The 12,292-nt window shown below is 35.1% G+C and overlaps 1 protein-coding gene and 1 long non-coding RNA gene across 4 annotated transcripts in view; one reads left to right on the top strand and one right to left on the bottom strand.

Annotated features, from left to right (window-relative positions):
• LOC128250819 (uncharacterized) overlaps positions 1 to 12,292 on the top strand; it is a 368,397-nt gene that overhangs the window by 19,832 nt on the left and 336,273 nt on the right. The window lies entirely within an intron of this gene.
• The window catches only part of LOC106882576 (cytochrome P450 2U1), a 42,607-nt gene continuing 31,166 nt past the window's right edge, over positions 852 to 12,292 (bottom strand). The window contains exons 3-5 of the mRNA XM_052976800.1: positions 11,351 to 11,794; positions 9,081 to 10,123; positions 852 to 8,936 (exon numbers count right to left, since the gene is read on the bottom strand). Of these exons, the coding sequence (XP_052832760.1) occupies positions 9,939 to 10,123; positions 11,351 to 11,794 (629 nt within the window). The 3' untranslated portion in view covers positions 852 to 8,936; positions 9,081 to 9,938. The remainder of the gene's footprint in view (positions 8,937 to 9,080; positions 10,124 to 11,350; positions 11,795 to 12,292) is intronic.

The raw sequence follows: 12,292 nt of genomic DNA, 5'->3' as shown, positions 1-12,292 counted from the left end.
ACATATACATACATATATATATACATATACATACATATATATATACATATACATACATATATATATACATATACATACATATATATATACATATACATACATATACATATACATACATATATATATACATATACATACATATATATACATATATATACATATACATACACATATACATACATACATATATACATACATACATATATACATACATACATATATACATACATATATACATACATATATACATACATACATATATACATACATATATACATACATACATACATACATATATACATACATACATACATATATACATACATACATATATACATACATACATACATACACACATACATACATACATATACATACATAAACAATAAATTAAATAGAGATGCAATTGGCAATCCAATAATATAAGATAACATAAACAATTATTCAATAACCAATAACTGTTTCTGTTATATATAATATTCGTAGTATATTATAATATAAATAAATTATTGGATTGTCAATTGTACCTCTCTATTTAATTTGCTTGTAATTTGAATGGTAGCCATATTTATGTGGTATTCAACTGATGTACAGTTGAACTGGATGTTTTACACACCCCTTTGAAGTAATTTTTTTTACTTCGTTTCTTACTTTTTAGATATATACATATATATAAATGGGTAATACATACATATATATATATATATATATATTTGTTTTTTCTGTCCATGTTCATGCCACTGGCTGCTCTAAATTATTTTTCTTAGCTCATTTGGTTTAAATTATTGCTAAGGACCCTACAATATGTTTCCTGCTCGTTTTGTTTTTGTCTTAGTATCTCCAGAGACAAATGGCATGTCAGTTTCAGAGAATTTTTGAGATTTTTTTTCCCCTCTTCCTATTTGGAGTTGGTCACAATCATCATAAGGAATTAGTTTACTCTTCTCTCAATGGGAAGAAAATTTTCAATAATTCAAGAACATATCTTGTAATGTATCTAATATACCTTTGTCTTTATTGTGTGTGTATATAAGCCTAATTTGGAAGAGGCCGGAAGTTATTAGCAGAAGAGGGTAAAGGATTATAGGTGATTAAATAGATCCCAGTACTTAGCTGGGAATTATTACATAAACCCTATAATGAAAGATGACAAACAAAGAATTGGGTTTGGTCGGATTTGAACTCAGAATGTAAGATCTGTTAGTAAATAATTATTATAGCTTTTATTAATTACCATTGAATTATTAGATTTATTTGTTGTTTTTCTTGTTGGGCATGGCTGCATGTGAAGAAGCTCACTTTCCAGCCCCATGGTTCCAAGTTCATGGTACCTTGGGCAAGTGTCTTCTACTATAGCCTCAGGCTGACCAAATCATTGAGTGGATTTGGTAGACAGAAACTGAATGAAGCCCATCATATATGTGTAAGTGTTTGTGTCACCCACCACCACTTGGCAATTGGCATTAGTGTGTTTATGTACTCATAACTTAACAACTCAACAAAAGAGACCAATAGAATAATTACCAGGCTTAAAAAAAAAGTAAAGAAAAAATACTGGTGTTCATTCATTTGGCTAAAAACTCATGGCAGTGCCCCAGCATGGCTGCAGTCTAATGACTGAAACAAGTAAAAGCCATAATTTATCTGAGAGCAAGATTGTTCATTGAGCTGTTGAATTTGTGTGTATATGTGTGTCACTATGGACGTGCCAAATGTTTATACACACATGAATGTGCTAGTATTCTCGTATATTTGTATATATAAACAAGATTGTGTACATGGATGATGTTAAGCATTTTTCCAGATGACCTATCTTCTGAAACGTTCCAATCATCTGCTTTAATGACTTTACCAGATGATGGTTATATTATGTTAGCAGAAGATGAATCTTTAACATTAAAATTGCTGGAAAAAAAAAAAAAGTTCAACATTTTCCTTTCCTGTCAAGAATGTGTCATTTATATGGATATATTTAGCCACACGCTCAACAGGCCTCTGCAGTTTCTGTTAATCAAATTTCTCACATATAGTTTTGACTAGCCTGAACTACAGGAGAAAGCACTTTGCCCAAGGTGCTGTATTTTCGAAGAATTGAACCTAGAGCTACATATCTGTGAAGCCAATTTCTTAACTACAGCTGTACCTATCTTAACCCTATTGCATTCAGATTATTCTATCAAATGTAAAGCTTATCTTTTCATACTGTTTTGAATTAATCAAGTATTACCTCATAGCTCTGAGGTTTTGATAATAGGATTGTTTATTTTTAAAATGACATTGTAGCATAGGTCTGTGAGGTCAGATTTGACTGGTTTGAACATAAAACAGTATTTGAGTGAGATATGGCTGATTTAAACAGTTGTAAGAGTTTAAAAATGGAGGAAGCATACCACACATCATGCCATCCATGAAAAATGAATATATGGAAAAATGATAAAAATATATAAATCAAACGAAATAACCGATGGCGTGTGTGTATATGCATGGTTGAAACTGTCTAATTTAACAGCAGATGGATTGGTTCCTGTGAAATTAGTTAAAGGGTTTTGTTTTTTTAAGAAAGTACCATACATAAGCAGGCAAACTTGTTAGAAGTGGGTGGTTTACTAGAGTCTTAAAAGAGAAAAGGTCACTGGTTCACATTCCAACACCAAAGAGGTTTCCAGGCAAGAAGATATGTAGTGTAACTTCTTTTGGTTCTTAGGCCTGTCCTACTAAGCCACACATAGGTGACACAATGCTGCACTGGCGGGGGAGATTATGCTCAGTTACCATTGTAAGCACTTTTTAATAGATAAGTATCTTGTTGGTTTCCTCTTAAGGGCAGCAGTATGTCTAGATAAGAGATACTGTGGCAGTAGAGGAGAGGTGAACCCTTCCCCCTCTCTACCTTACTTTCTTCTTTGAATCTCAATGTGCCAATTCATTATTTTAGCCACAGGTCAAATCTAATTGAGCTGATCTTATAATCAAAATTGTTCCTGCCATGACCATCCTGTCTTTACATGGCTATGTAGGATGACTGTGTTATTTAATGAGTTATAGCCATGTTGGTTTCCCGACCACATGGTTTTGGGTTCTGTCGCACTGCTTGGCACCTTGGGCAAGTGTCTTCTACAAGAGCTCTGCTTTGAACAAAGCCTTGTGAGTGATAGAAACTGAAAACAGCCCATTGCATGCGTGCATATGTACACACATACCATCATCATGCGTATAAGTTCAAGAGGTATTTGGTCACTATTTCTAGCAGGTCAAGCAAGCACAGAAAAAGCATCTCACATTGACTCATGACATCTACAGGGCAGTGTGATGTGGTGGTTTTAGGTACACTAAGATCAATTGACTGAAGCTTTTGAAAAATTTAGATGATGTAAATGGGTAAAGATCTGATTTTTAAAAAGCCAACTAGAAATTTAAAAAAAAACGCAGTTGTTGGATACCAATTTCACAAGGAGAAAAAAAAAAAGAACTTAAAGAATTGGCGTAAAAAAAAAAAAATTCATTTAACCCTTTAGCATTCAGATTACCCTGTCAAATGTAATGCTTATTTATTCACATAGTTTTGAATTAATCATCTTATCTTGGAGCTATGAGATTTCAATGATGTGATTATTTATTTTGAAAATGATATTATAGAGCAAATATCAGAAGCCCAATATGGTCAGGTTAAATGCTAAAGGGTTGAAGGGTACTTATAAAATACTGATTTATACAATAGCTTGATTTTTTACTATAAGTTGTTCTTGCAACAAAAAAAAAAAAAAGAAGAGAGAGAGAGAGAGAAGAGAAAATGTCACCAAGTGTTATGTGAAAGAAGGGCCATGCATCATATGGTCGTGTTGGTTTATAGCTTTTTTTTTTTTTCCTTGAAGTTATGAAATGAATAAAGTTTCTTTTTATTTTATTTTGTTTTCAGTCATAACTGTTTAAAAAGGACATTTTTTTGGTCTAACTGTAGTTTCAAGTTGCTTTGTTCTGTTTGTTTCTGCTTCAACAAACATTGTTAAGTTATATATTTCAGTTTTTTTATTTTATTTAATTTTGTTTGATTAGAGTAAATTTTGCATGTATTTGCCTGGCCACATGAATAGGTGCCCTTTTTTTTTCTTTTTACTATTTAAACTCTTTACCAGTTGTCTGTCTATATTGATTTTGTACATGTGTATGATTGATCAAAGCTGGAAAGGGTTTTTCACTTTTGTTCAAAGTATTAAAAAAAAAAAAATGAAGCTATAACTTAAAAAGGGATAAAAACTTAAGCAATTTCAGTAAGATTCTAAAAAAAATCTCAAAATAAGATAACAAGAGCACTGAAACAAATAAAATGTTAATTTTAATATATACATATACACATATGTACACACATATACACGTATATGGGTATATATATACATACATATATAAATATACATACAAGTATATATACATGCACACACACACACGCACACGCACGCACGCACACAAAGCTTTTTATTGTTTCATATAAAATTTTAAGAATTAAAAAATATTTTAAAAATCATTTTGAAAACCCCTCTCAAGAGACATACATATATATTGCGTACAAAAAAAAAAATGAAAAGCATTGAACAAATGAACACTGAAACAAAACAAAAGGGAAAATATTTGAAGTATTTGCTATTTTCTTGTTTGTATATTAAGATGATGATGATGATGATGATGGTGACAGCCATGGTTCTGGGGGTGGGGTGGGTGGTTGTGATATTCATATTAATAAATAACATTATCAAGGTAGTGAGCTGATAGAATCATTAGAGCAACAGACAAAATGCCATATAGTATTTCCTCTAGCTCTTTGAGTTTAGAGTTCTAATCCTGCTGAGGTCAACTTTGACTTTCATCCCTCTGGGACAACAAAATTAATCTTTAGCACACTGTAGATGCATCATGTTACTGTGTGAATTTTCTTCCCTCTCACCGAGACACAATGCACCTGCAGCTATTGAGGTGAAAACTTGTACAGTGCCATAATTTGCCTAAGCATGATAAAAGTTTAAAGGGTAAAGGTAAAGACCCACCTTGGTCATGAATGACCATGGGATTGCACCTAGAAAGTTCCCTTCAAAGCATAAGTCTGGGCAAGGTTGTTTAGGGAAGACCAGCAGTCACACATGCATACCAGCCTCTCCTCTGCATGCCACTGATATTATCCAAGGGCTGATACAGCTTGGCACCAGTGACATTGCAACTCATTTCTATAACTGGGGAAACTGGAGAAATGTAAAATAAAGTGTCTTGCTCAAGAACACAACACAGCCTGGCCTAGGAATCAAACTCACTACCTCATGATTGTGAGCCTTATGCTCTAACTACTGAGCCATGCACCTTCTAAAAGTTAAGTACCAGGCAAGTACTGGAGTCAATATAATTAACTTTTCCCCTCCCCTTAAAAATTGCTCGCCTGTGCCAATATTAAAATTATCATTATTACTAATTTGTCACAATGTCACAAATCTCAGGGAAGCAGAATGTGGAGTATAAAATTGATTGTATTGATTCTAGTAGTTGACTGATACCCCTGCCTCCAAATGAAAAAGCAAAGTTCCTATTTCATATCTTGCTATAGGGTGGGTTGGTAAAATAAAGTACCAATTATATAATGGTATCAGGCATGTTGCTTTGTACTAATGTCAGAAACATTATTACTATCAAGTTCTGCTGGGGTCAACTTTGCCTTTCATCCTTTCGAAGTTGATATAAAAAAAACATCAGTTGAGTTCTGGGTTCAATGTAATCAATTTACTCCCTTTCCTGAAAATGCTACACTTGTGCCAATATTTGAAGCCATTATTATTTCTTATTAAAATGGTAATCTGATGGAGTTGTTAGGGTATTGGAAGAAATTCTTTGTAATATTTCTCCTGGTTCTACATTCAGAGTTCAAATCCATCTGAGGCCAACTTTGCTTTCCATGCTACCAGTCTCAAAAAAGTGAAGTACTAGAGTTGTCATCCTCTCACCTCAGAATTCCTGTCCTTGTGTCTAAATCAGAAACCATTTATTATTATTAAGGCAGCAAGCTGGCAAAATTGTTTGAGCTTTGGAAAGTGCTTTGCAATTTTGCCTTCTTTCCACCCTTCATCAATAAACTAAAGTACCAGTCAAGTACTAGGGTCAATGCTATTGATTAAACCACATATCTTCTGAATTACCAGCCTTGTACCAAAATCAAAAATATTTATTATAAAGAAATATTTTGCTTTAGCAGCATCAGATAGTTGTTGAATAATGCATGTGTGTGTGTGTGTGTGTGCATGTGTAAATGAGAATGTGAGTTTGTGCATAATTTCATTTAGCTTCTGCTTTCCATGCTGGTATGGGTTTGATGGTTTGACAGAAAATAGTACTCCGGAGAACTGTGTGAGGTTCCAATCTAATTTGGCATGGTTTCTATGACTGGATGTCCTTCCCAATGCCAACCACTCCAAAAGTGTAATGGGTACTTTTATGTGCTACCAGCACAGGTTCCAGTTATGTGACACCAGCATTGGACTTTGGCTTGACAAGTCTTCTCTAGCATGGCAGACTTGACAAATCTTCTCAAGCATAGCATATTACCTTGGTCACTTATCATTGCCTCTGTGAGGTCCATCCTTCGAAAGGTGCTTTTTATGTACCACTGGCATGGATGCCTGTTATGTGAAACCAGCATAGCTAATATATTTGGTATTTTTAATAATTTCCACAACTCCTCAGGTATTACATCTAGATGATGATTATGATAATGTTTTCCATTGTGCTTTATGACAACTGAATAGTTCTCAATTGTACAGAGGCTACTGTGTGTGTGTGTGTGTGTGGGGGGGGTGATTTTAGGTGATAAATCAACTTTAACCTCAGTACATTTCTGGTACTACATTTTAATCAACTCCAGTAAGACTCTCCAACCACATTCTATCATACCCAAAACCATTCTAATACCCCTAATATTTTTAGCAATGAACACAAAGCCACAAATATTTGGGGGGATTGTATAATCGATTAGATGGGCTCCAGGTATTTGACTGGTACTTATTTTTTTACCATCTCCAAGAATGACAAAGAGCAATGTTGAGCCAAGTAGTATTTGAAACCTGAAACCCCAGTGCTTCTGCTCTTTTGTTTCATTAGTAGAAGACCTGAAACCCCATCATAGAACGTTTGCATGATGTATATAATTAAGGTACAGAAAAATCTGCTGTACTCTAGAATGTAAAGATCAAATACTAAGAATGTTAAGATCCAGAACAAATGCCACAAAATATTTTGTTTGATACTCTAAAAATTCTACTTGCCCATAAGCTCTCAGAGGGAATTTTGATTGATCAACCTAAAAAGGCTGAAAAACGAAGTTAATCCAAATCTTTCATAACTCCATTCATAGCTAATATGCTTTATAAGAACATCAAATCAATAACCTAGTATTTGATTGGTATTTTTTAGTTTGATCAACAGCAGAAGAATGAAAGGAAAACATGATCTTGGCAAGATTGAACTTGGAAAATAAATAGCCAGAACAAATGCTGTAGAGCTTTTTGTGTAATATGTGAACAAAACATGGCCAATCCATTGCTCTAGACCAGGGTTCAGCGAAGCAAGGTAAATTACCCCAAGAGGAGTAAAAATGAAATTCTTGGGGGGTAATTAAGACTCATAAGTAAAATTATATAAAAAAAAAAACCATGTTCCTTGTTACCACAGGAATTTTTCTTCTGGCAGCACTGCATCTGTCCAATATAATGGACATGTAAATAAATTCAATAAAATAGATTCAATAAATCTTTTGAATTCAAAGAAGTTACGATTCTCTTCTTTTCAAATCGAGTGGGTAATGTCAGCATAAATAAATATTTTTTGGGGCAATTGGTTAAAAAGGCTCCCCAACCCTGTTCTAGACTCACTTTATTCCACCAACTTTGGAAGGATGGAAGGCAAATGTAACTTCATGAGGATTTGAACTTAGAATGGAAAGAGCAACAGCATACACTGTATTTTGTGCTTTGCTACCCCGTTTAAAATGACAAAACTAAATATTTCTTAATTCATCTAGCTTGACTCTCTGCTTTCCCTGCCACAACACCACAGACATGAGGATGAATAATAATTTCTGACATAACCAGAAGGTTAGAAATCTGGGGTTAGGAAGAATTAGTTGATTAAATTGATCCCAGTATCTGACTGCTGATTTATTTTATGGACCTTTGAAGAACAAAAGGTATAAAGTTAACCTTGCCATGGCAGGATTTTAACACAGAAGATACAGAGCTATGAGATACAAAGGATTTTGTCAAATACTCTTATGATTCTACCGATCCACTCCTAATCTAGGCTTAAGGCCACAAGTTTTTTTTTTTGTTTTTGTTTTTTGAAGAATTGTAGAAAAACTGATTACATAAAGCCCAGAATTTGAAGAATACACACACAAGGATATATTACTGAAACTCACACTTTGAGCCTGCTCTAGAAGGATGACCACATGATAGAATTACAATCCAGAACATTAAATTATAAAGATAACATTTATCAAACACTTTGTTCTGACACAATCGCTCCGCCAAATACTCCTGCCCTAGAGATGAAGGTGGTGGTGATGATGATGATGATGATGATAATAATCCTAATTTTGGTAACACATTAGATCTTTAAAAATGTGACAAAAAGCCACAATTGCGGTCCTGTAGCAATGGAAGGACATTGTCAGTTGGTAAGGATTATAAACAGACCGGTTCAAATACTAGATATTGCACCCACCCGTATTATTTTCATATAGGGATATTACATTATATATATATATATATGAATATGTGTAAAAAAAAAATTATAATTTTCAACTCATAATTTTGCCACATGTTGTATACTGAATCTTCAGTATACTTTACAACTTGTATATTTTCATCCTGCTATATATATATATATATATATATAGGAGACACACACATCTATGCAAGAGAGAGTGTGTGTGTGTGTGTGTGTGTGTGTGTGTGTGTGTGTGTGTGTGTGTGTGTGTGTGTGTGTGTGTGTGTGTGTATATATGCACGAGTGTGTGTATGTATACACACACACACACACACACACACACACACACACTCTTTTTTCATGTTACAGTTATTACACACACACATTTATGTGACAATTATCATACACGGATATTCTTTACTCTTTTACTAAGAGTAGTAGTTGCTAGGTGGTAGTAACAGTAGATTACATAAACATACCACATATGTTAGCTAATAGGTTACACAAAATTTACAAATAATTTTCATACATACATTTAATATGTTTAATATAGGGATACATTCTATAGTGTAACTTATCCACATTACATGCATACAGCACAAATGTAAGTATATATATCACATACAAATATGCACAAGGTTATATTAGTGTGTGTATGTGTGTGTGTATGTATGCACATATATGGTTATTTATATGCGACTATGTGTGTCTATATACAGATGTGCGTATGCATGTACATGTGTATGTGTACATGGGTTTGTATGTGTGTGTTTATATATATATATATATATATATACACACACACACACACACATTCATATATACATGTACAAAAGTATCTATATACATGTAGATATATATACACTTAAATATGTGTGTGTCTATATATTTCTATATACAAGTTTTTATATATTCGTATACTCATTTTTCTATGTATGTGCTACTTTTTATGCACATATGTAACAAAATATACACATAAAAATACAGAAAAGGAAATGCATTTTTCCAAAATTTCAACACTCATTATTTGACTATGCTGTGCTATGATAGTTCACTGCTGTATTGCATTGTGACTATACAATTTTGCTTGTAGTCTTGTAGTGAGTTTTTGTGTTGGCTCCTCTTCTTTGTTTTTTTTTTTCACCTCCTCCTTTTGTCTCATTCTTCCTTCAGTCATCATCATTGCCATCATTGTGATGCATGCATTATCTTTGTCTTCGATTGATTTGTATTCTAAATGGATGAGGCATGTTGGTGATGCCAAACACCCCTTTCAGAGGTGGCAACTCATCACCAGCTGCACATGTGAAAGTGAACTGTTGTAACATTCCAGACAGGAAAAGGAACAGCTCTGACTTGGCCAGTGGTTCTCCGAGACAGCTTCGTTTACCTACAAAGAGCACAAAGATAACATTGTTGTTATTAAAAAAAATCATTATACCTATTATACATCATCATCATCATCATCGTCGTCGTTTAACGTCCGCTTTCCATGCTAGCATGGGTTGGACGATTTGACTGAGGACTGGGGGACAGGAGGCGACACCAGGCTCCAATCTGATTTGGCAGAGTTTCTACAGCTGGATGCCCTTCCTAATGCCAACCACTCCAAGAGTGTATTGGGTGCTTTTACGTGCCACCGGCACGAAGGCCAGTCAGGCGGGTACTGGCAACGGCCACGCTCGAAATGGTGTATTTTACGTGCCACCTGCACAGGGCCAGTCCATCGGCACTGGCAACGATCTCGCTCGAATGTCTTTTCACGTGCCACTGGCACAAGTGCCAGGAAGGCAACGTTGGTAACGATCCACGGCCATGCTCATTAAGGTGGCAAGCCTGCAGAAATGTTAGCATGCAGGGCAAAATGCTTAGTGGCATTTTGTCAAGCCTTACATTCTGAGTTCATATTCTGCTGAGATCAACTTTGCCTTTCATCTTTTCAGGGTCGATGAAATATGCACTGGGGTTGATGTAATCAACTAGCCCCTCCCCACAAAATTCAGGACTTGTGACTATAGTAGAAGAGATTATTATTAATGTTATTATTTCAACATAGGTTTTTAACTTGATGTGTGTTTAACACCTCAATATTTGACTGTGATGGTGTTTAACCATGCTATATTTTGGTAGTACACTGTTGTATTGTATTGTGACTGAGCAGCTTTGTTTGTAGTCTTCTAGCAAGTTTTTGTGTTCGTTCCTCCTCTTCCTTTTGTTTATCATTATAGCAAATATTCTGCTCACTACCACAGATTTGGATGTTGGTTGTTTGATCTTAACCACTTGAGCATGTCCCTTAGTGTCTGACAATATGTGCATCTCTGGTCATGAGCAGAAGTAATGGGGGAGCATCATAACCATGTGTTGAGAGGGATTCTTTGGGGATTTGAGAGTGTAACAAAAGCAAAGTTTGAAGAAAATATTAGTCATTTTTTTCATACTTTCTAGGGGTAAGCAAATAGCAAATAACAGTTGCTACCCAAGGACAAAAATTGTTACACAGTGTATTAGTTGATACCTCAACCTCAATCTAATAAACCCCAACAAACACTGAATATCAAAACGAGGTTTCAAAATAAAGAAAAAGCATGATTGAAACTCGAGAATATCAACTTACCCACAAAAAATGGTATAAAGGCTGATGGCGTTTCGTTTTTACCCTTTGTCTCTGATAAAAATCGTTCAGGTCGGAAATTTTCTGGATCGCCCCAGATTTCCTTGTCTGTCATTACTGAACCAAGATTGGGGATGATAATGGCTTCTTTTGGAATCGTGTATCCACCAAATGTAATGTCTTTCGGTGTCTGTCGTCCAAGTAACAGCTGGACAACGTTGCCTCGTCGCTGAATTTCCATTATAGATGCATCAAGATATGGTAGACGAGACCTGTCGTTGAGTGAGGGCAGACGATCGTCTTCTACATTTTCGTCAATTTCTGCTTGAATCCGTTTCTGGACATCGGGATAGTGCAACATATAGACAAGGGCCCACAAGATTGTTGATGTGGTGGTCTCTGTGCCAGCTATTAGAAGGTCACCAATTACTTTACACAGCTGTTCTTCTGCAATATACAAAAAACAATACTGTAAGTAGGGAGACTACGTAGGTGTAGATAGAAAGAATTTCAACTGACGGAAGTGCGTGTGTGTGTGTGTGTGTATGTGAGAGAGAGTGAGTGTGAGAAAGAGAGAGAGAGAGGTAGGCACAGGCGTGGCTGTGTGGTAAGGAGTTTGTTTCCCAGCCACATGGCTCCTTTTACCGAACGGCTAATTTACAGGGACGTAAACACACCAGCATCGGTTGTCAAGCCAAGTTAGGGGACAAACACAGACACACACACACACACACACACATATCATACAGAGCAGAGAAGGAGAGAAATGTGGTGGATGTTTTAACTTAGTATATGTGTACATGTTATGCAGTGGTTAAACATTTTCCTATGTAGAACTCAATGCAAAATATGGTGTGTGTATTTATTTAATGGTGTCTTGGCGACCACTGAGAGACAAGTGTGTGTGTGTGTGTGTGTGTGTGTGTGTGTGTGTGTGTGTGTGTG

Source organism: Octopus bimaculoides, chromosome 25 (assembly GCF_001194135.2).
Source record: "Octopus bimaculoides isolate UCB-OBI-ISO-001 chromosome 25, ASM119413v2, whole genome shotgun sequence".
NCBI classification, from domain to species: domain Eukaryota; kingdom Metazoa; phylum Mollusca; class Cephalopoda; order Octopoda; family Octopodidae; genus Octopus; species Octopus bimaculoides.
The sequence above is the reverse complement of the archived record's forward strand: the minus strand, read 5'-3'. Positions and strand labels throughout refer to the sequence as shown.